The sequence below is a fragment of the Tympanuchus pallidicinctus genome, unplaced genomic scaffold, assembly GCF_026119805.1.
Source record: "Tympanuchus pallidicinctus isolate F22 unplaced genomic scaffold, pur_lepc_1.0 scaffold11, whole genome shotgun sequence".
Taxonomy (NCBI): domain Eukaryota; kingdom Metazoa; phylum Chordata; class Aves; order Galliformes; family Phasianidae; genus Tympanuchus; species Tympanuchus pallidicinctus.
In genome coordinates, this window is record NW_026294627.1 from 8,474,943 (window position 1) to 8,499,663 (window position 24,721).

Sequence of the window (24,721 nt, forward strand, 5' to 3'; positions counted from 1 at the left end):
CCAGGACACATCCAACCTGGCCTTGAGCACCTCCAGGGATGGGGCACCACAACTCTCTGGGCAAAGAAAAAGGGTGCCTGAGTTAAGTGACAGATACAAGTGCATGCAGCAAGAAAAATGATGCAGAGTGTAAAAACCTGCAAAAGTACACAGTGGTTCGGAGTGATAAAAACCTTCTCATAAGCTAATGATAGCTGAAAAAAAGCAGTCCCAGCTCTATAAGCACCACACTGTCTATGCATGTCAAAAATGGAACCTTAGCTATGATAGTTCAAAGACAAAGTTAGCTGGGCAGAAAGGAAAGTGGATATCAGAGACTGTTAGGAATTAAGGACAGAACAAGCCAGAAAGCATCATGGCACTGTGACACAGACGTCTGGGGCACCTGCATCCTGAATACAGCATGAGTCACAGCACCGGCCCCATCCAGGGAAGGATGCCATCAAACAACGACCCAGAAAGAACAAGAAAGGGAATTGGAGTTGCAGAACTATTTCTGTGTGAGGAATGATTTTGTTGGATCAGGGCTTGGAAAAAATAGAAAGGACAATTGAAAACAGATAGCACAGGTTTTGCAAAGAGAGAGCTGGGAGGAGAAGAGAACGGGCCGTGTCTTTGGGCAGAAGCAGTACAGAAAGCCATAGCCAGAGGATGATCACCTCTGTAACCCCTGGACTGAGGGCTGTGGGAACTCGGGCTAACAGAAATAAAAAAGGAAAAAAATCTAAAGGAGGGGGCAAAGCCAGCTGAAGGTTATTAGAAATGAGTCCTGCAAAAACAACTTGAGATGTGGCAGTGGAGATGAAACACTTTGGCTGGAGGAAACACTACTGTGCATGGCGTGGAGCATCTCTTGGCCAAGGAGAAGCTGATAGCTGGAGAAGGGAAGCAACTGTGAGGGATCTTATCGTGGAATCACAGAATAGCCTAAGTTGGAAGGGACCCATGAGGATCGTTAGTCCAACTCCAGATTCCACTCAGCACTACCCAAAACCCAAACGAATGCCTGAGAGCACTGTCCAAATGCCTCCTGAGCTCCAGCAGCTCGGGGCCGTGCCCACAGCTCTGCGCAGGCTGTTCCATGCCCATCGCCCTGTGGTGCAGACCTTCTCTCACCCCCAGCTGTCCTCCCCTGTCACATCTCCATGCCGTTCCCTGTCGCTGTCACACAGAGCAGAGCTCAGCGCTGCCTCCACTCCCTGTGAGGAGCTGCAGCTGCCATCAGGCCTCCCCTCAGCCTGCTCTGCTCTGGGCTGAGCTCAGCGGCCCCTCATAGGTCTCATCCTCAGACCCTTCCCCATCCTTGCAGCCGTCCTTTGGACACCCTTTCATGGTTTCACGTCCTCCTTATGTTGTGTCACACAGTGCTCGATATCAGTGCGTACAAACGCCTGACCGGGCTGTACGAATTAGAAGTCAGGCTCCAGCGGTGCCCAGCGATACGACAGGCGCGGCAGGGCTCGACGAGCCCACGCCAGCAGCACGGCGGGCAGCAGCCACGAGGGGGCGGCGCAGGGCCGGGCGCTGCGGGCGCTGCTGGGCGGAGTTGCGCCGAGCCGGGCGGAGCCGCACCGCGCCGAGCAGTGCCGAGCGCGCCGTGCCGTGCCGTGCCGTGCCGTGCCGAGCCCGCCATGGCCATCGCACACATCGCCACCGAGTATGTCTTCTCGGACTTCTTGCTGAAGGAGCCGCCCGAGACACGTTACAAGGGGCTGCGGCTGGAGCTGGCGCTGGACAAGATCGTCACCTGCATCGCCGTGGGGCTGCCGCTGCTGCTCATCTCCCTCGCCTTCGCCCAGGAGGTCTCCATCGGTAACCGCCCCCCGCCGCCCCCTCCCCGCTGCACACAAAGGCTTGGGCGGGGCGGGGGCAGCGCTGCGAGCGCCGGGGTTTGGGGAGGGGCTCGGCACCGGGGGTCCGCTCGGGGTCGGGGCGGAGTGTGCTTGGAGGTGATCGAGAGCCGTGGGGATACGGCGCTGAGAGCCGTGGGCTGGGGTTGGACGTGGTGAGCTTAGTGGTCTTTTCCAACCTTAATGATTCCGTGATTCTATGAAAAACATCGTGTATGGCACTAATCAGATCTCAAACTGCATAATAGGTAAGGTGCTCCCACCATCTAATGCCATGTTTCAGTGGATGTGGCTTTGACCCAGAACTTGGAAACAACCAAGCAGAAGTGCTGAGGACAGCCATGTCCCGTGGTACTTTGGTCAATCAGAGACTGAAAGGCGAACCTTTTCATTTCACATCAGCTACGACAAGTGCACTTGTCTTCTTGAAGCAACGAGAAAGAAGGCTTTCAATTTAGGGGCTGTGCAGGTGCACAAAGTAGCTCATGCAGGGATCTGTTCTTCCTCCATTTTCCTCTCTGAAATCACTGTGCCCAGCTCAGTTGGAAGCAACGCCTGCCCACCAAGGTCTCTGCCGAGCCCTGCAGTAGTATTTCTTTCATTTTTCAGAGAATCATTAAACACAGAATGGTTTGGGTTGGAAGGGAACTTAAAGCCCACCCAACCCCTGCCATGGGCTGGTTGCCTCCATCAGCTCAGGATGCCCAGGGCTCATCCAACCTGGCCTTGAGCACCTCCAGGGATGGGGCACCACAGCTCTCTGGGCAGCTGTGCCAGGGCCTCACCATTCTAGGAAGAAATTCTTTATACATAACATCTAACCAAAATCTCCCCTCTTTTAGTTTAAAGTTACTTTCCTCCTCTATGCGAAGCTCCAACCTGCAGCTGAATTGCTAAGTTTGGTGAAAGTTTCCTTTCTTTTGGATGAGCAAAGGTCTCATTTTCACTAACCGAATGTTTGGGCCCTGGTGCATGGCATATACAGCATACAGTACCTTTCAATATGAAAATGCTTCAAATTGATTCTGTGACTACAGCAGACTCACAAAGCACAAATTAAAGTATGCGCTGTGTTTTGCACACCAGGGATACACCATGTATCTCTATTTTTTTTACTTGTGATCTTGAGAACCCAGAAGAAAACCTGAAGCTTGAAAGCCAGTTCCTGTGTTTCAAAAAGAAAAAGCCCAACCGTGTGCTGGCAGGCCCCGGTGTGAGCAAAGCTACCCACGTGGTTTCCATACAGAAAGTGATAGTTGCTCTGCGTGCTGCCTGTGCCCCATGCTGCGCTGACTGCCGGGCAGGAGCTTTTCTTTTTAAGGTGTTTTGAGGGATGCATTGGGTCTTGGCATTTCCCTGGGCACTGGTGTGGAGCCAGTGTTGAAATGGAAAGTAAGTATTTGTTTCAAATGCTTCCTGATGTAGTTGTGCTTTTTAACTCAGGGCTGCTAAACTGAGAGAAAATGGTAGGTCTGTTTTGAGTCTGAGAAAGGGCAACCCCAAATCTGGAGTGGTTGTGAAAGCAATGTGTGAGTCACAACATGGAAATATCTCTTCCTCTGCATACAAAAATTGCATGCACTTTGCAAAAATAAGTGCTCAGATCCTATTTCTATTGTGATAATTACATTCTTCCCACCTGAAGTACCTTGGCAGCTTCAGCTGTTGCCTTCCTGCTGTTTGGTGCTCAGTTGCAGCACAGGGGCCTATAACTGCAGTTTTAATCCCACCTGTGTTTGCTGTTGGTTATGAGAAATGATTAATACCTTTACAAAGGTTTTCTGATGCTACCAAGTAACTTCTTGTTTTGATAGAAATTTCAGATCGCAGTTGAGAGTCAGTTTGTGCATTGCAAAGGGTTTCTGTGCAGGAGGCACGGTAACATCCACTGTGCTCCGTCAGGGAGCCCTGCGGGTCAGTAGGCACGTGGCCCCTGCTCTGTTTGTCTGCATCCTGCAGGGAAGGGGAAAACTTGCCTGAGTTTGTTTTTAGTTATGCTCTGTATGTGTTTGATATTGTTTTCTACTGGGAATTGGGAAATAATCGTATGGTTGTGAGGATTCGAGCAGCGTTGTGTGCATGTGTTACATGACTACTTTACATTGTTTCCTATGGCATTCAGCAGTTTTTAAGGTGAATACACTACGGGTGGTCAGGTACTACTCTGTCACTGAGACATGGGCAGTTGAAATCTCTTTCAGTGCCACTTCTTAGGGCTTTGTCAGCCTCACTGTGTGGAGAAGGGCAAAGAGAAGTCTCCAGAGCCCTCTGCCTCACAGCAAGTGCTGTGATAGCTGCTGCATCTCGGAGCACAGAGGGCTTTGTGGAACTGCATGGAGGAAAGTGGCACATCCAGACCTTTCCAGGACAAGGCAATCCCCAAGCATGTTGGGTAGAGAGGAAATAGAAACAGGCAGAGAGAGCTGGAGCTGTTCAGCCTGGAGAAAAGCAAGTTCTAGGGAGACTGGAGGGCAGCCTCTCATTATCTAAAGGGGCTATAAGAAAGAAGGGGATAGACTCTTCAGCAGGGTCTGTTGTGATAGGACAAGGGGAAATGGTTTCAAACTAGAAGAGGGAGACTTACACTGGATATAAGAAAAAAGTTTTTTATGCTAAGTGTGATGAGTACTGGTGCAAGTTGCCCAGAGAGATGGTGGATGCCCCATCCTTGAAGACATTTAGGGTCAAGCTGGACAGGACTCTGAGTACCTGATCGAACTGTAGGTGTCCCTGTCCACTGCAGGGAGGTTGGACTCGATGGCCTTTAATAAAGGTGCTTTCCAACTCAAATGATTTTATGATTCTATGTATGGCTCATGTATTGCTAGCATGACTTTATCCTCCTTATAACATCTATGCTTATTATATGACATAACAAACCCCTGGGAAAGCTTCCCAGGACCAGGAAACCATCATGTGCTAAGTAAAGACACTTAAACTTGGGTATAACCAACATGAAGGTTTGGGTAGCACTGTGAGCTTATCAGTTGTGACAGGTTGGGAAGTGCCTGACCATAGACCAGCCTACAGCAGTGGTATGTGTCTGTCAAAATGAAAATTTGTAGCTCTGAATGAGTATTATTGTCCCTAATGATCTCAGGTCGCCCCCACCTTGCTGTGCTGGAGGTGCCCATAGGTGAGGAGGCCCTACCCTGTGCCATGCATACCACGGGATTAATGCTCCCAGTGATTGCCTTGGGTTTTCCAACTGGTGACAAACTTCTGTGTGCTGCTCATATCCCACCTAGTTTCTGGGAGGATATTTTTTTCCTTGTTTGTTTTAGTTCTCGTCTCTGCCAGGAGGCTGTATGTAGACTTTAGGATGCCTTGGACAGTAGAACAGGGGGTATGAAGGGGATTAGCCTTATCTTTTGGACTGGACTCCTTGCCTCTGCTGCTAGGCCCTTGCTGGCCCTTCCTGCTAGTGTGTCTGCTTTCATGTTCACAAGTCATGGGGTTGGGTTTTGGGAAACAATCTGACCTTGTGACTTCTGTGATAGCTAGGTTAGATTGGGTGTCATTAGGCCAAAGACTATGACTGTGGCAGCTGCTGGCTGGGAGCCCAGAGGACATTCCCCAGGGCTTCTGAAGCAGGCTGCGTGCTGGGATGCGGGCTGTGCCTCGTGCTTTTATTTGTTGAAACTGGGAGAGTTCATGAGAGGACTGACTGTGGAGCAGTGCTTCTCACCCTCCCCAAACTCTTTCAACTTCATCGCCTTCAGACTGAAGAATTTCTCCTTAACAGCTAAACTAAGTTTCGCCTCTTTTAGATTAAAGTCATTCACCCTTGTTCCATCACTATCAGACTGCGCAAAAAGTTGGTCTCCCTCCTGTTTGTAGGCTCCATTCAGGTACCAGAAGTCTGCAGTGAGGTCTCCCTGGAGCCTTCTCTTCTCCAGGCTGAACAAGCACCCACTGTCCAAGCCTTTCTTCATAGGGAAGGTGCTCCAGCCCTCTGAGCATCTTTGTCGCCTCTTCTGGACCTGCTCCAAGAGCTCCATGTCCTTCTTGTGCTGGGGACCAACGGAGTACTCCAGATGGGGTCCCAGAAAGGCAGAGTAGAGGGATGATCACCTCCATTGCCCTGCTGGCCTCTGTTGATGCAGCCCAGGATACAGTGGGTCTTCCAGGCCGTAAGTGCACACTGCTGGCTCATGTCACCCTGGATGTTCCAGCAATTTGCTGATTATTGTTTTTCCATGGCAGCACATGCCGTGCTACTCTTTGGCACATGAAGAGCCCTCAGTGAAGATCAGAAGTACCTGCTGTCAGGGACAAACCTGTGCCAAGAGCTTCCAACCCAAACCTGCAGCAATGTTGCTTCACTGGCAAGTCCAAATTGCCTTTGGGTGAACATCTTCATCTATCAATGAGGAGAATCTTTTCTGCTCAACTTCTACAGAGCCAGGCTTTCATTTCCTACAGAAATAATGGAAAGCTGTTTTGGGGACCAAAACTTGTTTTAAAGCGCTGTGGCCCTCTGACATTGCCAGAGGATTGCAGTAACAGCGAAGTAGCAGTGGAGCCAAAGGTTCATTGCATCAGCTCTGAGATGTTTCTCCTTTGGGTGAAGAGAAACTTCTTATGTTTTTTGTGTCTCGTTGGTGGGAATGTCATTGGGAAGGGTTTTTTTTCCCCCAGTTATTAAACAGACCTGTCACTCTGAAGGCCTTCCTGGTCAACACCTCACCTAGCTCTTTTCCCCCTGCCTGGTTTTGAGAGTTCCCTGAGGAACAGCTCCCAGCCCCATGGAGTGGGACAGACACCTGGTGGCTCCTCTGTTTGAGTATGGCATCACCTGGGCTTTATGTTCTGCTTCCCCATTGCTAAAGTCAGCCTTGGCAAACAGTTGTTCCTTTCCTGCTGTAGCTCCCTCCACAATTCCTTCTTGAACACAGTGAGTATCCTTCACCTGGTGTGCCACTTTGGTCCATAAGAGGCATCTATAAATCTAATAAACACATTCTTTCTGGTCTGCTCTTAATACATGCATGCAAACCCACACATCCAGTTTCTTCTCCTTTGGCATGCATTGGGACATCTTTTTTTTTTATATTTTTAAGTGTGAGGTTGTCTTTTAATATTGGTGAGAAGAGTGTGTGTTGGATGGTGCCTGGCAGTCTGTACGTTGTGTACATGTTGCTTGATTTTCCTGTTTGTGGCTGCCAGTGTCGCTAATTCTTGCTGGATAAAATCAGGTATTTGAATATCATGGCTGGTTCATTTTGCCCAATTCGACATGGTAGTAATTAATGGCTGAGTTTTCATTTGAGCCTATGCAAATCTCTTCCCAATGATTGTGGTGCAGTAGGAAGCAGTAATTACTCGCTGAAGGTTTAATCTGTTTAGCTACAACCTACCTGACCTCAGTTCAGGAAAAGCACTTCAGTGTGTGGTTAATGTTGATTCTTGGAAGCAATGTCTTTTAGTTTCTTAATTAGATGCCTTGGTGGGAAGAGAGGTGTTGGGCTGCTGGGAACAAAACCAGTGCTTCCTGCTGGTACCTGCCTTGGTGAGGGATGAGGCACAGCCTGGGGTGTCACTTTGCTTGCCAGCAAGGCAGTCACCTGCTGAACTGGGACTCTGTCCTTTCAATCAGGGATTTTCTTTGGGAGATGAAACGATGTCACCAGGGCAGGACCTCCACCTGTGGGCTGTCCTGTGCTGGATAGGAGTTGGAGAGGCACCAGCTGCAAAAAAAGAATGGGTTTTCCAGGCACAGAGGAGACACTGGCTGCTGTTGGCAAGGTGGGCATGAAGCTACGTGGAGCTGGGCAAGGTGACAGCTCAAGTTGCTGCTCTTCAGCTGAGGTCACACAGAGGTGCCTGTGTGCCCCTCTGGAGGGGAAAAGGAGGAGAAAAAAGGGTGTAAAATCATGTTGACTTTCAGATGCATTGAGTAATCTGTGTTTGGTGAAGATAATGCCCAAAGATGTAATCTCTTTGCACCATGATTAGTGCAAAGATGTACTTATATTAACAAGAATTTACAAGCAGAACTGCACTAAGTTAATTGAACAGCGGGGTGGTAACTGGAGAGTCCCCATCTCCTGCTGTTGTCTGTTTCTGACCTGCTGGACTCCTGGCTGAAGGTCTGAAGGTCTCCTAAGTCTGGGCTGAAGTGTGGGGATCTGAAGAGCTGAGCTTGCTGCCCTGGGATTGCTGTGCCTGTTCTGGTAGGAAGTTGTGTCTGCACCACTTTGGAGGCTGCCTTGTGCATCACTGATTTAAGGGCCCTCTCACTTGCAGTGATTTTGCACCCATTCATGAGAATGAACACTCTGCATGTTGTTCTTTTTGCAGATGCTAGACACAGACAGGACAAAGCATCTTGCTGAACACTTCTGTTGCTCATGTACCCCATGAAAGGGCCGCTTGTTTCCTGCTGCACTCAGCCAGCAGCAGGGGGTTTGTTAGGGAAAGCAGAGTATAAATGGTGCCCATCAAGGACAGAGGCACTCCAATTGCATCCTTCTTTTCTCCTTTTTTTTTTCCTTCTTCTCTGCAGGTTATTTCTTCCACAGGTAATGAGAATTTCTCTGCAAAGCAGAAACTTCTGAAGCTTTGGGAGAGTGCAAGAGCTCGTGTTGTGCCAAGTTAGTTAAGCCACGTGAGCTCTGGGCTGATAAACAGCAACTTGTTTTCCATAAGGGAGGCTTGTGACAGATCAGACCCCATCATTATGATACTACAGCCTCAGAAATAATTGTAATAGTGAGTCATAGGGAAAAGCTTTCATTTATAATGCCCCTTAACTGTGCTACATTGTGAAAAGGCTGTACAAGTTACAAGGCTAGTGCAGTCATCTTCTGTTACAGAAGCAGTTCTTGTTCTCTAGAGGCTAAACTAGCAAAGAGGCTCGACAGTCTTGTACAGAAACATACTCTCATAAAGCATAAAGTGATGCCATCTACCAATAACTTTGAGAAAAGGAAACAAAAAAGTAGCAGTATTTCCCTTTTTTGCTCTTTTGACATTTGTGTTGTGCTGGAGGAGGCGTCGGAGGCTGTTCTTGGCATAGAGGTCCTCAAGGAAGGGTGACCTCCACTTTGTGTAAACATTTGGTGAAACAGCTGTTGTGTTTCAGCATCTAGGAAAGTCCACTGAAAACTTTACATTTTGCTGTGGCTGTCACAGCTTCCAAAGGAAAAGCAAAACCCCTTGTCCTGTGTTACTGTCTCTCACCTAAGGGGGCTACTGATGCTCCACATCAAATAACCACTTTTCCTCTTTGATACACATTTCAGGAAGACTTAGCTGCTGCCTGGTCAGAGCAGAATTTGACTCCAGGGCTGAGGCTGTTCTGGCTGCCACTTAGTGCCTCAATCTTACATTTAAGTGCCAGAGGCTGGAGAAGTGCTGGGAGTGAGCAGAGATGGCTGTGGTGTGCCTGGCCCTGTGCTGGGGAGAATGAACCTGGAGACCCTTGGAAGAGCCTGGGGACCACTCCTGCTCTGCTAGGAGTTACAGCAGGGCTAACATGAACCCAAAGTCAAAACTCATGCTCAGAGGCAGAATAAGTGTGGGACACACCTGCCTTTGCATTACTGCATGGACTGCAGGGCTGGGGGAATGATATTTGAGGTCTTCTTTCAGTACATGTGAGGGTTGAGCACTTGGGACTAAGATGGTGTGCTGTGGTAGCTGCTTCCTTGGGAAACCAGCCTCATGTGGTCACACTTTTCATCTGTTGGCTCTCCTTTGGCCAATCTGAGGAAGAGGGTTCTGAGAGGTAACAGTCCTTCCCCTAGAATTGTGGAAGTAGTCCTAAAAGATGGATGTTTCTAGCATCTGTTTCAACATTTAAGAGACATTAGAGAGTCCCAGTGGGAGTTCTGGATGCAGTTCTGTGGGAATTCAGTGATTCTCAGTGCTGCTATACTTCCTACTGTCAATGTAATAGCTTTGGATGCAGCAAAATCACAAGTATGAGCTTTTTTTTTTCTTTTTCTTTTCCTAAGTTTGATTTATTTTCTTTCATCTTTTGAGTGCATGATCCCTTCTGCTCTGTTTTCCAGGTGCCCAGATAAGCTGCTTTGCCCCCAGCTCCTTCTCCTGGCGCCAGGCTGCCTACGTGGACTCCTATTGCTGGGCAGCAGTGCAGCAAAAGCAGCCAGCCTACAACAACCTGGAGAACATTCCCCTCTGGCTCCATAAAGTACGTACAGGTCTCCTCATGGAAACAGTGGCCACATGTAGAAGCCTGCCTTTACATTCCCTTTCTCATTCCTCCTCTTTTGCCCAAAGAAGTTGTGGATGCCCCATCCCTGGAGATGCTCAAGGCCAGATTGGATAGGACTCTGGCCAAAGTAATCTATTAGAAGGTGTCCCTGTCCCGGCAGGGTTCAGAGCTGGATGATCTATAATATCCCTTCCAGCCAGCCCAAACCATTCTGTGGATGCTGTGATTCTATGATTCTTCTCTGGTGTTATCCCTGGCTTTGACTTGACTTTCTGTTTTCAGACAGAGTGTTTTCTTTTTTTTACTTCCAAAGGGGTAGAGCTGGAAGAGACATTTTCTGCTTATAAGTAAAGGATCTGTTTTTATAGGATAACAAATGTCACCAGTTAGCTGACAAAAGAGTAATGTTGATGTGTTGCCCTGGAGCTGGGTGCCCAACATGTCTTTAAAGAACTGCTTTAACTTCAGGATACAAGACATAGCAGCTGACTTAATGCTGTATCAAAACCTTAATTTCTGAAAGCAAGATAATAAAAATATCAAATATTTTTACTGTATTATACTTGGCCAGTTGGAGAAAGTTGGATGCAGGGCAGATATGGATTTTGGGAGAGGTGAAATATATAATAGGCACCAACATGTTTCAGTGTGCTTTTCTGAGAAGCTTTTCTGAGCTTCTCAGGTTGTTCCAATTAAGCCTTTCACTGCTGCAAGCAAAGCAGCATCATTAGGAGTTCCCAGCAAGGGGCCTATTCTGTGGCTGCAAAGTGCAGTGGGTTCTGAGATACCTGAGATGCCTCAAAGGGGTTTACTGAGTTTTGACATGAGTTGCAGATTCTGACTTAAATGCTTGGGCAGTGCTGATGGTGAAGTCAGAAATACAGCAGGAGCTCTGTGGATGTGTGGATTTTGTTGTGTGCTGCTGTTTTATTACCTTATTACCACATTCAAGCCACAGTTTTGTGTCCCAGCAAATCACCCCAGTGGCCATGGGATGAGGACCTGGTGTTAGAGGCAGCTTGGCTCTGGGACCTGCAGTGCCTGTTTTTCTGGGCTCTGCTGGCACAACCAATGCCTCAGCTTTTATTGTCCAGTCAGCTGGTTGGATCTCCTCGGACAGACAGTTCAGGGCTCCCTCTGATTCATTTCTTGCCCCAGAGCCCTGGCCATAAGGGTTTTCTACTGCCTTCCTCAGTGAGCTCCACTCATAACCTGGACCTAGAGGTCCTTCATTTCATGAGTATTAAAGCCAGAGTTGTTGGCTTCCAAACTGAACTCATCATTGCTCAATGAGTGCCCTAGCTCACTTCAGCCAGGCCTGCGGAGACTGAAGCTGCTGGGACATCAGTCTGCTTGGGCAGGAGGGGCCTCGGCCTGCAGAGCTGGACGCTTTGCTCCCTCCCTCTATCAAGGAAATGACTTCTTGTTACCTGTCTCTTTTAATTGAACTTTATGCTACAGCTGATAGCTGGCAATTGCAGCTGCAAATCTCTTAGTTTGCCAGCTATGGCAAATAAGCCTTTGTGTCATACTGACATGACACAGCCCATGTTAATCTGCTGACTGGCGCTGTCTCAGGAATCTCTGCAAGGCTCTTAGTGCCACAGTTCCTCTATGGCAGGTGGTATGTGATGTTTCCTTTTGAAGCCCTGCAGGCTGGCAGTGAGCAGCGCCTCCAAACAGCTGAGTCACAGCTTGTGTCTGGGCCAGGGTGCCTGGACCTAAGCTCTGTGCTCATGCTTGGCCCCCAGCCCTGCCAGTGGAGCAGCTGTCAAAACTGCATATGCTGCTTGGAGGGCAGCCAGTGGGATGGGATGGGATGGAAGGGAATGGTTAGTTGGAAGGACCTACAGAGACCATTAAGTCCAGTTGCCTGACAACTTCAGAGTTTGCAAAAGCTAAAGCATATTATTGAGGGCGTTATCACCTTAAGAGGTGACCTGCTGTTGCCACTGCTGAAACTCACCACCAACTGCCTCACTGTGTTTGCATCCACTGTTTTGTCTCCAAAAAGTTTCAGCAAGCATCAATAAATGTCAGTGGGAACAATTCTTTCTGCATGGAGGAATTCAGTGACGCACCTTTGCTTCATCCACACTTCCATGTCAGACACTATTTTGTCAGACTGCCCCTCTGCTGCCATCTGTCACACAGTAATGGGATACTGATGGAAAGGTTCAGCCTCTACTGCCATCCCACCAACACTTGTCTCTGTGGTCATGGGCCAACATAATAAAGTAAGAGGCAGCCCTCATATTTGCTCCCTTTGTGCAGTTTGCTTCTCATCTCTAAAGATGATGGTCAGTTTTGATAAAACATAACTTTGTTTTGAACTGGAATGGAAACAAGCTTTTGGCCTCTGTGAGCGGCCAGTCTAGTCAAGGAGAAGACTGTTCTGTGAAGCCTTTTAATGCATCGTATACAGAGAGGTTTATACAGGTACAAACGGGAGACCAATGAGCATTATCTTAGTGGCTATTGGTAGGCACCATACATAGCAACTGAGCAAGGTGTGGGGAAAGTAATAGAACTGAGATGTACTGTGGACCCATGGGTTGCTTTCTGAATTGCTTGTCTTAGATATACAAACCCTCCTGAGGTCCTTTAGTGAGTTGTTGATAGGATTACCATCACAGTTGTTACCAGGTTGGTAACAGCTTCCCAGCTGACTGAGGATTCCTCATCTTTCACCTATAAAGCCCCACCCAGAGCAATTAGAGTGCAAGGAAAATAGGATACAGATACATTTCCGAACCATTCTTTGTGTGGTGTTATAGCTAGTTTAGTCTCATTAGCCTCACTATTTGAATCTGGAAAAACAGCTTTTAAGCTGTACTGTAGCAGAGAGCGAATAACAGGAGGAATAAAAAAGGTCGTGCATGGTTTGAAATTCACTTTCGGTTCTGGAGGCAGGACAGTCTCTCAACCACGTGGCAACCTTTAGAATGATGAGTCATTTACAGCTGATGCTTCTGCTCTGAAAGCTGGTGAAACATCTCATGCAATAGGAATAGGGTTGTATCCAGAGGGAGCTTAATAGCTTTGGTTCTGGAAGAATTTGTTGCTGTCAGCCAGTTTGAGGCATGCTTCGTTTGCTTGAACTCTTCCTGTTGGCATGTAGGAATTTGGGGCTGAAGAAGCTGATACTTCATTGTTATCTTATTATCTTATCATTATCTTATCTTATGTTTAATGAAAAATATTTTGATCCTACATCAGTAGAAGTGCTTCAGTGCTTCCTTCTTTGTTTTGTATTACCGTATGCCTGTCAATTTTCTCAAGGCTGTCTTTCAGACCCGGGCAGTTTAACAGCTTTGTGTTATTGTTCAGAGAGTGTTATTACTGTGAGGAGGTGATCAGAGGTGATGAGGCCCTGGCACAGCTGCCCAGAGAGCTGTGCTATCCCATCCCTGGAGGTGCTCAAGGCCAGGCTGGATGGGCCCTGGGCAGCTGAGCTGGTGGGGGGCAATCAGCCCATGGCAGGGGTTGGGGCTGGGTGGGCTTTAAGTTCCCTTCCAACCCAAACCATCCTATGGTTCTGTGATTGACTTAGTGTTTTGCCACTATTAACCATAGTACAAGTCTGAATGCTTGCAACCATTTCAGTAGTGTTTGCCCAAAATAAATAAGGACTGAAGATGCTGCAAAATGAGAAAATGTTTTTTCCTGTAATTTCACAGAGGTGGTTCTCACCTTCCGCTCACTGCCTTTATCCAAGTCTCAAGTCCTATCAAATAGATCACTGCACTTTTGGCAGCTGTTTTTTCTTTGAATCTCAAGACAGTATTTGAGCATATGAAGAAGTCATTAAGAAGCCCTTTCAACTTGCCTGTCACAGCTGTACTTACACTATCTTAGTATGGTTGAAGCTGAGGATGCTATATCATAGAACCATAGAATCGTTGGGAAGGGACCCTTTAAGGCTATCTAGTCCAACTCATCTGCCATGAACAGAGACACCTACAGCTAGACCAGGTGCTTGGAGCCCTGACCAGTGTGATCCTGAATGTCTCCAACAATGGACCATCCACTTCTCTGGGTGTATGTAATGGACTCTTTTAGGTTTTTGTCTGATTTTTCCCTTATTTTCAGGAAAGTGTGAAGGTGATGCATTTTTAAAAGACAGTCCTTTGGTTCAATCATCTCATCTGTGTATACAAAATCATTACTCAGACACTTCTTGTGTCTCGTGAGTTCTCAGTGATTAGTTCAAAGGGACTGAACCATATGTCTTCAAGAAGGCAAGTCAACCTCAAGAAACTCAGAAGGGTGTTTAGTAGGGCAGAGAACAGAGACCTTAGAAATAGCCTGGGATCTTCTACTTTCCAGCTTCTTTAAAGCCTGGGAAGACTCCTGTAGACAGCTGTGACAGTGTGTGCTGGACGTTGGGCAGCTGATCTGGACTGTACTTGGCTAATTGCTGTTATTTGGAGCTGTGGCCATAGCATGTTGCTAAGCAGTAGCTTCCAGTTGTTCAGGTGGATATGTTTTGTGGAGGACCTTTCAATAAAAGATGGCAAAAACCATGTCAAGAGAGTATTTGGAATTCATTGTGATATTTGCAGCACTAGATCTATCACTGTAGACTGTGTATGTGCACTGGGAACTGAAATGTAGTGAGGATAGTTTATGCCATTCTGAAAATTCATCTGAACCAAAGTGCTCACAACTCCCAGTAAAACATTTTGGAAAACATGCACTCAGTTTGTGCAGGTAAATTTCATGGGAGAATCAGTTGCAGACACTTGAATAAATAGTCATGACTTTGCATTTTCTGAATAGATTTCTAGAGTTCCTACTCCATACATGAGGGTTATTTGTCTTCTCCATTCACAGTATTGATTTAAAAGTGCTCAACCTAGTTCTCACTGGGGATGTAAGAAAACAGCACACGTCTATGAGTGTAAGCATTTTGGTGTGCATAGCTGATTTGTTTAGAGCTAACCCTCATGGCTGCTCTTGCAAGTAAAGACTGAAAACCACATGAACCACATTCTGTGCTGAAATGGGGGATCGTGGCTCTACATCCTGACTCTTCTGTACATCCTGCTCAAGTTTGAGGTGCTCTTGGCTTTGAGGAGGAGTTAGGGTACAGTCTGTAAAGCATGCAGTGCTCAAGATTAGTGGAGTTAAATGAGCTGCAGCAGTACAGGATGAGGGAATTGAGTGCTTGGCTTTGTAGTGCTGGGCTTCCTTGGGAGCACATGGTTTGACAAAGGCTGCTATCAGACTAGGTGACCAACAAGGGAAGGTACTTCCATTGGAGCTCAAATGTCCTTGGCAGAAAACATGTAGGAAGATCTAGTTGTGAGTCTCTGGTGCATGCATTACTCTTGTGTGGAATCATAATCCAGAACATCCTGAGTTGGAAAGGACCCATAAGGATGATCAAGTCCAAATCCTGGCAAATAATCAAACATTGCCTATGCTGAGCACCTCCCAAACTTGGAGCAATGTAGCTGAAGCTCCTTTACTCTGGCTTTGAGTGCCAGACTTGTTGGGCCTTTGCTTTTCTTTTTGTTTTCCTCTTGCACTGGGTGGAGATGGAAGCTAAGGGCCTCCAGGTATTATAGCCCTTACTGCAGTTCACTAATGAAGTTCAGAAAAGAACATGTCACACCATTTTACCTGTTCTAATGTGTATGTTCCACTTTCTGTGTTGTGCCATGTCATTTACTGCTTTAAATCCAACATTGTGAATTTGCCTTTGGAAAGGAACTTGATAAACAGCAAAGTAAAACTGAGTTTTACTTTTAGGGAAGTAACTTTCTCTGTCTGCAGAGCTCTCAAGGTCAGTGCTACTTCCTGTTTTGTCTGATTAATACAGGACTGGAGCAACAGTTCCCCTTTTTTCATTGCCTTTGAAGTAAATATATAAAAAGGGGCATATAGCTCATGCACATCCATGTGTGAATGCCACAGTGTCCATTTCATAAAATGAGAAGTCTTTGTGCGTGACTCTGAACGCAGTCAGATGAGCTGGGTAATCCAAGTCTGTTGTTCTAAAACCTAGGACTCGTGCTGAATGACTTTGCATTTTCACTTCTGCCTGTTGGTTCAGGACCCCAAAATGTAATGATTCAGAACAATTGGCTAGTTATGTAAGCCTGCTGTTAACAAATGGAACAAATGTCCTTCCTTTTTAAAAGGAGCCAGAATCAATGAAGGATGGAGTGAAGCATCAAGTGCTGTGGAAGGACTGACAAGCACAGGCTTTCTTTCCAAACCAAAAGAGCTGGGCTAATGGTTGTGCTCCTGCTCTGGTTTTGTGACCATTTGGAAAAGAGTTTCATGGAGTTTCTTCATGCTTCCGTCTGCTGCAGCTTTGGGAGTTTTAAGAACCTTGTGAGGGGAATTTAGTGACATGCCTTTGTATGCATCCCAGTAATATGATGGCTGTAGGTGAATAAAAAGTGGTAAAGCAGTCAGGGAAGGAGAAAATGCAAGGAGAGAAGGTTGTATGAGGGCAGGGAGGTGGGTGGGCTTGGAGGAGGTCTGGGGCAGAGCATCACAACTGTTACTTGCAACGTAAGTGCAGAATGTGCCACCAGAGCCTTTGTCCAGGTAAAGAAAGACCCAGGGACTGGGACAGTGCAACTTTGGGGCTGCACCTTCATTCATAATTTCATTCATTCTTTGCTTTCTGTGGCTATTTAATACTTTTCATGGCTGTATCTTACAGTCATGTATTTCATAGTGTCACATATTTCCAGTGTGACTGCTATGCAGACAGTGTGCACATCCCAAAATCTAGTTCACTTTATGGTCTCCAAATGCTGAATGAAGCTCCTTTAAGTAGTCAGTTTTCATTTCCCTGCTAATGTATCATATACAACCCTAGCATTAATGATGATGATTCATTGGTGAATGATATTAGAAGCAGCATTCCTGGATAGATGCTCAGCAACATCAGATTAATTATTTTGTGCATACGAAACATTAATCTCTCCTGCTTAATGCAAACACAAGCTAATATTAGGTCCAGATTTCCATCTTGTAAATATCTGTTGATCCACTGATGTAAGCAGAACTGTCCCACTTAATGACTAATGATTCCAGCCCAACTTGTCTCTAAAATTCCCCTTTAGCTTTTCCACTGGACGTGCATGTGTGCAGCTATAGCACTGAAGATAGCTTAAGCCAAATCCAAATTTCTTCATCACAACTAATTTAAAATTCCATAGGAACTAAAGCTCGATTTGAGTTCAGTGAAACTATCAACAGTTTAATATAATGAATTGAAGGGCAGTCAAATTGCTCAGAATCCTATAGTAATGGCTTGTCCAACTAAACTGTACATCATGGCTCTGTAAGTGTACTGTTACGTATGAATATACACCTTGAATAGGAAGTCACAGCAGGTAGATAATAGGTTCTCTCCAGAAGCTGGAGGGAGTTGGAGATTTAATTTTATGGTGGAAAAGCTGCTACTTGGTGATGAATAGAAGAAGGAAAGATTGAGGCTGTTGTGCTTTATGCTTTCTTCAGTCCTTTCCCTAAGCAATGGGGACAATTGTCAGGATCATGGTAACTTTATTTTGCTTTTTCATGGTGGTGTGTGTTGTTTTCTTTAAAAGCTCTAAGCAGCACTGTGGTTACTGGAGCTGAATGAAGAGGGAATTGACTGCCCTGTGTGTCCCTGGTAACGAAAAGTCAGTTTAGTAGAAACATTTAAAGAAGGTTCTTGGGAGTGTAATGGGCTTATGTGGAATGCTTATGGGGGATGATGGCTGGCTTATTTTATACTCAGGTGGGGCCTAATCTGAACTTTTCTTCTCCCTTCAGTTCTTCCCATACATCCTTCTGCTCGTGGCCATCCTGCTGTACCTACCATGTCTGTTCTGGCGCTTCACAGCAGCACCTCACCTCTCTTCAGACCTGAAATTTATCATGGAAGAACTTGACAAAGCCTATAACAGAGCAATCAAAGCTGCAAATAGTGTCCGTAGCGGAGACCCCAGAGACCCCGCTGACTTCATTCCAGCTGCTAATGAAAACTTAACACAGAGGTAGGACACTGCAGCTTGGCTTTCTTTGCTGTTCTCCTTAAGCTCTGAGCAGATGTGGCACCTGCCCTCACTGAGATATTTGTTGTGAAAGATTCAGTAGTGGCTCAACACCTTTTTAAATTGATTAAATAAAAAGACATTGGAAATCATTACAGTGAGAACTTGGAGCTGGAACTTGCAATTTTTTTTTTTTTTTTTGAACAAAGAAAACGTTTGATTTCCAATAATTTCCAATTATTAATTGTCCTGTTTTTCTTTTTTTCATTGTAACAGGCGTTAATTAGTTTTACCCACTGAGATAAGAAAATAGGAGGAGCTGCAGTTCTCACTTGTCAATGTGAGGCAGAGCCTGTTCCTTGTCTCCTGCCCTTTTAGATCTGCAGAGTTTCTGGGTAAAGCAAATTAAAAAACAAACACAATAGCAAAACCAATAAACAAAACCTACACCACAGCCCCCACCAAAGAAAGAAAGAAAATCAAACAACATAAGCAAAAAAGCAAACCTTCTGAGCAAAGCGGCGCGCTGCCTTGGCAAGGGAAAGGCAAAGGAGTGCACTGTAAACTGAGTGAGTTCCTGAGAGTGTGTTTTGCCTTGTGGATGTACACATTATGCCTGTTTCATATTGCAAGGAACAAGAAAGTTTTTTTTGCTGTAAGGGAAATACCCTTTTTCTGTTTTCCAACGTCTGAGCTCTTAAGTGGCTTTTCTGTGTAAGATTGTCATTATTCTTCATGTAACTGCTGGTAGCTTTTCACTGGCTGTAATAGATCTACTGCTGACTCACCCCAATAGGAGAAAACCCAACCTCGTGTCTGCTTTCAAGGATAAGGCTGATCAGAAATTTAAGATAGGTGCGTCATCCAGTCTGTGTGACTCAGTTTTTTTCTTCTCTCTCTTGTAGCTTGTGGGAAATCTCCGAAAGCCACTTTAAATACCCGATTGTGGAGCAGTACTTGAAGACAAAGAAGAATTCCAAATGCTTAATCATCAAATACATTTTCTGCCGTTTGCTCACTCTCGTGATTATTTTCATTGCCTGCCTCTACCTGGGCTACTACATCAGCCTCTCCTCTTTGAGCGACGAGTTTCTCTGCACCATCAAAACAGGGATCTTAAAGAACGACACAACTGTTCCAGAAGTGGTTCAGTGCAAGCTGATTGCTGTTGGTGTCTTCAAGGTGCTCAGCTACATTAACCTGATCGTCTATCTGCTCGTGATGCCGCTGGTGGTGTACGCGATGTTTGTTCCCTTCCGCTGGAATTCGGGCATTCTCAAAGTGTACGAAATCCTGCCGACTTTCGACGTTCTGAAGCTGAAGTCCAAGAGCTTAGATGACTTAAGCCTTTACATCCTCTTTCTTGAGGAAAACGTGAGCGAACTGAAATCATATAAATGCCTCAAAGTGCTGGAGAACATTGCGGTTTCCGAGAAGTTTGATGTCATGCAACTTTTGATAAACCTTGGCACAATTAAGACAGATGCTGTTGATGGGAAGCCAAGGACGGCTGTGCCAGGGAAGCCGGAGGAAACAGCTGTGGAAGAGTTGGAAAAAGATGCAACAGAGCTACAAGGTAAGCTGGCCTAAGCTTTCTTTAAAAGAGAACAAGGAAAAAAGCCCAAACCAAACAAAGCCAGTCACACCTAGGTGTGTATTCTATCAAAAACACTTTCATGTGTTCTACAAGAAAATGGACCTGCTTACACTTTTCTGTGTCGTCTGCAGTATAACTGCTACGACTTCATCTACATGTGATGAGTGCAGTATAGCAAAAGATTTAGATTAATGTAAAAAAATATTCAGAAAAGCTGCTGGCAGAGGAATAGAAACTGACAAAAGAAGGAAGTGAGGCCAGCGAGTGTGTTTTGTTCATTAAGCAGAGAGAAAGGCAGATCATCTGCAAAGTGGTTTTTGCCAAAATGGTGAATCAGGATCTGGATTGGTGCACTTGTGCTCTGAATAGTCCCATCATCGTCTAGTCGTGACTGGCTCTGAGCAATTGTTATAGAAGATGTGGGGTTATATTCTGTGCTAAAATAAAAGGGTTTTTTTGTTTGTTTGTTTTTTAATGTAGTGTATTTTAAATGTGATTCTAATCCAGTGCCAAGTTATTGAAGAGAAGCCAGATATCCAGAGAGAGGCAAAAAGGGTGGCAAATCCTTCTTCCCATTTAATGTAAACTTGGCCACTGTCACAGATGTCCTTGCAGAAGCAGCAGGACACCAGCACCTACCTCCCAGTGAAACAGTTCAGACCCATGGTCTGCCTCCTCACAAAGTCCTTCACTTGTAGAAGTGAAGATGCTTTGAAACATTCAGCAGCACAAAAACCTGAAGTCTACTTTCTTTTCAGTTTACCTTGCCCCCGCATTTAATACAAAAAAAGAAGCAGCAGCATCCACAGGGTAACTGTTCCTCTGTGCTTTGGTCAAGCACTTCTTGGGCTGAGGTTTGGAGAAGTGGATTTATACAACAGGGGAAATAAGAAGGAACAGTGAAGATTATTTCAACCTGTACAAGGAACACTTAGTTCCAGAGGAGGAAGTTGGAGTACTTCTGGTAGAACGTACTTTTCCTTTTAAATGTGACCCTTCTTGAAGATACAGGTGGGTCGTTTTGCTACCAGGGTTTAGGAGCCCAAGGTTGAGGTGTCTGCTTAATGACCTGAAGAAGCTAAGGAAAATCTGACTCACTTTTACTGAAAAGCAGAACTTTTGAAACTATTTTCATTTCACAAAAACACTTCAGAGGCTTCAAGTTTCCTTGTGTTTAGAGCGGATCAAACTGATGCTTGAAGATATGTTAAAACATGTTACAGAGAGAGGCTGCTACGTGGTGACCCACTCTGGCTGGCAGAGCCCTTTTGTTCTGACTGATGGATTCTCCCATTTCTCCCCATCTTTTCATCTGTCGCTAGTGATGTCTTGTTTTAATTAGCTTTAATTTAATTGATTAATGTTAACAAAGTTGTGGTAGATGTTGACTTTGAAATGCACAGGAGTAGATGCTGGCCAGGGTCTGGGATAAGAGGATGGGGCATCATAGAATCACAGAATGGCTGATGTTAGAAGAGGATCCATGGGCCCAACCCCTGCTCCAGCAGGGGCACCCAGAGCAGGGTCCCCAGAGCCGTGTCCAGGTGGCTTTTGGAGATCTCCAAGGAGGAGAGCCCACAGCCACTGGGCAGCCTGTGCCAATGCTCCATCACCTGCACAGCAGAGAAATTTTCCTGTTCAGAGTGAACAAACATCCTGTGTTGTAGTTTGTGCCCATTGCCTCTTGTCCTGGCACTGGGCAACACTGATTAGAGCTTGCCTCTGTTCTTTTTGCCCCATCTTTGCATTGCTGCAGTTCTGCAAACAAGAATGTTGAGTGATTTGATGGCTTGTCACTTCTAAAAGTTAACTTTCTGCTTAGTTTTGCCAGACCGTGATGCAAGTGACCACTTGGGCCAGAAAGAAGATAAAAAGCTTCGCCAAAGACTTATTGACTCTTCATGCTGATGCCTTCCAGCCACCACATGCAGGAGCTTCGTGCTGCTGCAAGAGGGCTTTCCTCTGCCTTCACTGTGCTGAACACAAGGTGCTGCTCTGCTCTTCAACTGTCCTGGGAACCTGACAGCTCCTCAGAGGACAGACCAGTTTACAGACTGCTTGTTGAATAACAGGCGTCGTCACATACCCGAAAAACCCTGCTGTAGACTTTCATTATTTCTTTAAGGAAAAAAAGAAAAAAAAAGCCGCAAGAACCAAGAAGTACAAAAAAAGAAACCCCCATTGTGAGTACAAGTGAAATGCACTCAATGCACACGAAGCCAGCATTGGAAAAGGGCACTATTCTGTATAGAGGTGGGAAACAGCCCTGCACACGTCAAAAAGAGATGGCTGTGCTGTGTTGTGACATGCTGCTCCACTGGGCTTGGCCATCTCAATGAGGCACGTGAGGGCTTTCTCCCCTATTGAAGGGGTTGTTTGTTTGTTTGTTTGTTGAATCTGGTTAAGCATGTACCAGGTGGTGGCTGGTCACTGGTCTTTGCTGTGGAAAAATAGGGGTTGCTCTGTTCAGCCCAAGATGTCTTGAGTCATCTGAGCAGTGAAGTGTGGGATTATTCTCTAGGCACTGATGGAAAAAGGATCTGCAGTCACAGTGTAAGGGGGTACTGCAGATTTTAGGGATTTTGATTTTTCAATGTATTCATAAAATAATGTCTTAACATTTTTTATACAAACTGTAATGATACATAAGCTAAATGTTGGGCTCATTTCTGTTGTCAGTTGTTTCCTTCTGGGACTAACATATCCTTCTGGGAGTTTAGACTGAAGATCAGAGAAGTTGGCTCCATTTTGTAATGATCTCTAGAAAATCTTTTTTGTGTTTGTATATTTGGGACGGGTTTCAATGTGTTTGTGGTATCAGATGCAAAACTGTCTGTGCTGTTTTCCAAAACCCACCTGAGAAGACATTCTTATTGTACTGGAGTGGCAGCTGCGTGCCTTAGCAGAACTAAGCTCCCCATAGGCAAGGTGACAGGGATGTGCACACAAAGAAAGGTTGCTCCCCCCTCATGTCCCATGACTGAATTGAAATTAAAGATAAGAAGCCGAAGTGGTTTGGACAAAGGAAAGAGGAGTATTTGTTAATTGGAAAAGTGTCCCTGCTTGTTACTGTATGGTTTGGGGAATCTAGCATTGTCATCCTGCTCTGCTCAGGTCCTTTACCTTCTGTTAACATAAATATGAACTCTGTCTTGAATTTTGGGCACAGGGTTAGGTGGGTGGGGGTGTGATGGTCATGGTGACAGTGCATATCTTTCACAGATGCTATGAGTGCACTCGTTCTGTGCATTGTCTGTGTTGTTGTAATTGAAGTCTCTTGTCTGTCACCTCCTTTGGTTGTCTTTTTAAGGCCTGTTATTGCTATTTGCTATTGCCTTCCATTTTCCAGTTCATCGATGTCTTTTGTTCTTGCCTGCTAGCATTCTCTGTGCTGAGAATGAGGAATAAAAGAAGAATCAGTGTTACAGCCTTTGCAATGAACTGTTGATGTGCTGCAGCAGATTTCAAAGAGATAATGCACCTGCTTGAATTGGCTGCTCTTGCTAGACAAGTGGATCCCAAGTGCTGCTATAACACACATTGTGTTGGTTTTACAAGAACAGGTTGGTTATGATATGATTTCCAGCTAAGAGGAACTTTATTTGAAAGGAAGTCTTGAAGTCATAATATTGTGCTAACTCTTTATATAGGATTGTAGCACAGCTGCAGTCCTAATGTGTACAGCATTACTGGCAAGAAATGGGTGTATGTTGGGTACGGCCTGAGCTGCTGCTTATTTCTCCCAGCAAACCCACAACCACTCTGACCTTTTCTGAACTGTCTCTGGCTGTGCTGATGCCTGTTGTGTGTGGGTACTGCAGGTGCACCATCTGCAGCAGTGTGGTGTGTTGGTTGGATGCGCAACCTAACGTGGATTGGCACAACCAGGTCCATCCACATCAATTGTATTCTCAGGGGCAATCTCATGGATGCCTTCCATAAGGTTCCCTGATGTCACCGCCTCTGCCAAGTCTGCGTTTCAGAGAGAAAAGCGTGCAAATACTCCTGAAGGACTAAGATGAGCTCACAGATGGCCATGAGCTACTGACTGCTTTGCTGATCCCAGTGCAGATCCCTGCGCTGCCGTCATTCAGAGAAACTCCTTTGGTTGTCTACCCCTTGTGCTTTGGATGTTTTCAGAGAAGCAGTAGTGCAATACTAAGGTTTAGTGATGAGGGTGTGTTTGAACTGTGTAGTATAAGTAATGAGCTCTTAGTCTTTAAAACATGAAGCTCCTGAAGGTAATGTGTTTCATGTTTATGAACGGTACCTTGTACTAACTCTTTTTGTGTTTAATAGTATGACTTACTGCAGTGAGTCTCTTGTTGTCTTCCAAGGTTTTCAACAAAGCATGTATCCATTCTTGGTTATTTAAATAAAATTAATTTGTGAACTACAGCAGTGTAAATGGCTGAGGATTCTATGTCAGCGTCTCATAGAATCAGAATCAGAACCATAGAATGGCTTGGGTTGGAAGGGACCTCAAGGATCATCAAGCTGCAACCCCCTGCCACATGCAGGGCCACCAACCTCCCCACTTAATACTAGACCAGGCTGCCCAGGGCTCCATCCAACCTGGCCTTGAACACCTCCAGGGACAGGGCATCCACAGCCTCTCTGGGCAGCTGTTCCAGCACCTCACCACTCTCATAGTAAAGAACTTAAAGAACATCTGACCAACCTCAGTGCAGTATGAGCAGCCCAGTGCCACAACCTGCGCAAACTCTTTGCACGGCAGTTAAAGTGTTCATTTCGTTTTGTTCTCGTAGAAAATTTTGCTTTGATAATTTTGGTTCAGAATCTATTTAACTGTAAAAAACTGTCAATGAAACATCAGCACAAGATAGCTACTCTGTGTAGCAATTTACTGTCTAAAAATTGGCCGCTTTCTCAGCACGCTTGAGCTCTTAGAATCGTAGGATCATCAAGGTTGGAAGAGACCTCTAAGATCATCTAGTCCAACATTCCACCCATGACCACCTTGCCCACTGGCCATGTCCACAGAACATGTCCCTCTTCAGGTGCATCTGGTTGTTGTAAGATGCATTGCAGCAACTGCCTGTTCAGTTCTACTTTAATTTAGTAG

At 45.7% G+C, this 24,721-nt stretch overlaps 1 protein-coding gene across 2 annotated transcripts; it reads left to right on the plus strand.

Moving 5' to 3' along the window:
* Positions 1–1,597: 1,597 nt before the first annotated feature.
* PANX1 (pannexin 1) lies at positions 1,598–24,033 on the plus strand. 2 transcript variants are annotated; one of them, XM_052670097.1, is made up of 5 exons: positions 1,598–1,812; positions 9,869–10,008; positions 17,818–18,041; positions 18,944–19,614; positions 21,458–24,033. In XM_052670097.1, exons 1-5 carry the CDS (start codon positions 1,632–1,634, stop codon positions 21,541–21,543), a joined length of 1,302 nt encoding a protein of 433 aa, XP_052526057.1. In that variant the 5' UTR covers positions 1,598–1,631; the 3' UTR covers positions 21,544–24,033. The 2 variants fall into 2 exon arrangements, with proteins under 2 accessions (XP_052526057.1, XP_052526065.1); XM_052670105.1 differs by lacking the exon at positions 1,598–1,812 and adding an exon at positions 3,092–3,242.
* The last annotated feature ends 688 nt before the right edge of the window (positions 24,034–24,721 follow it).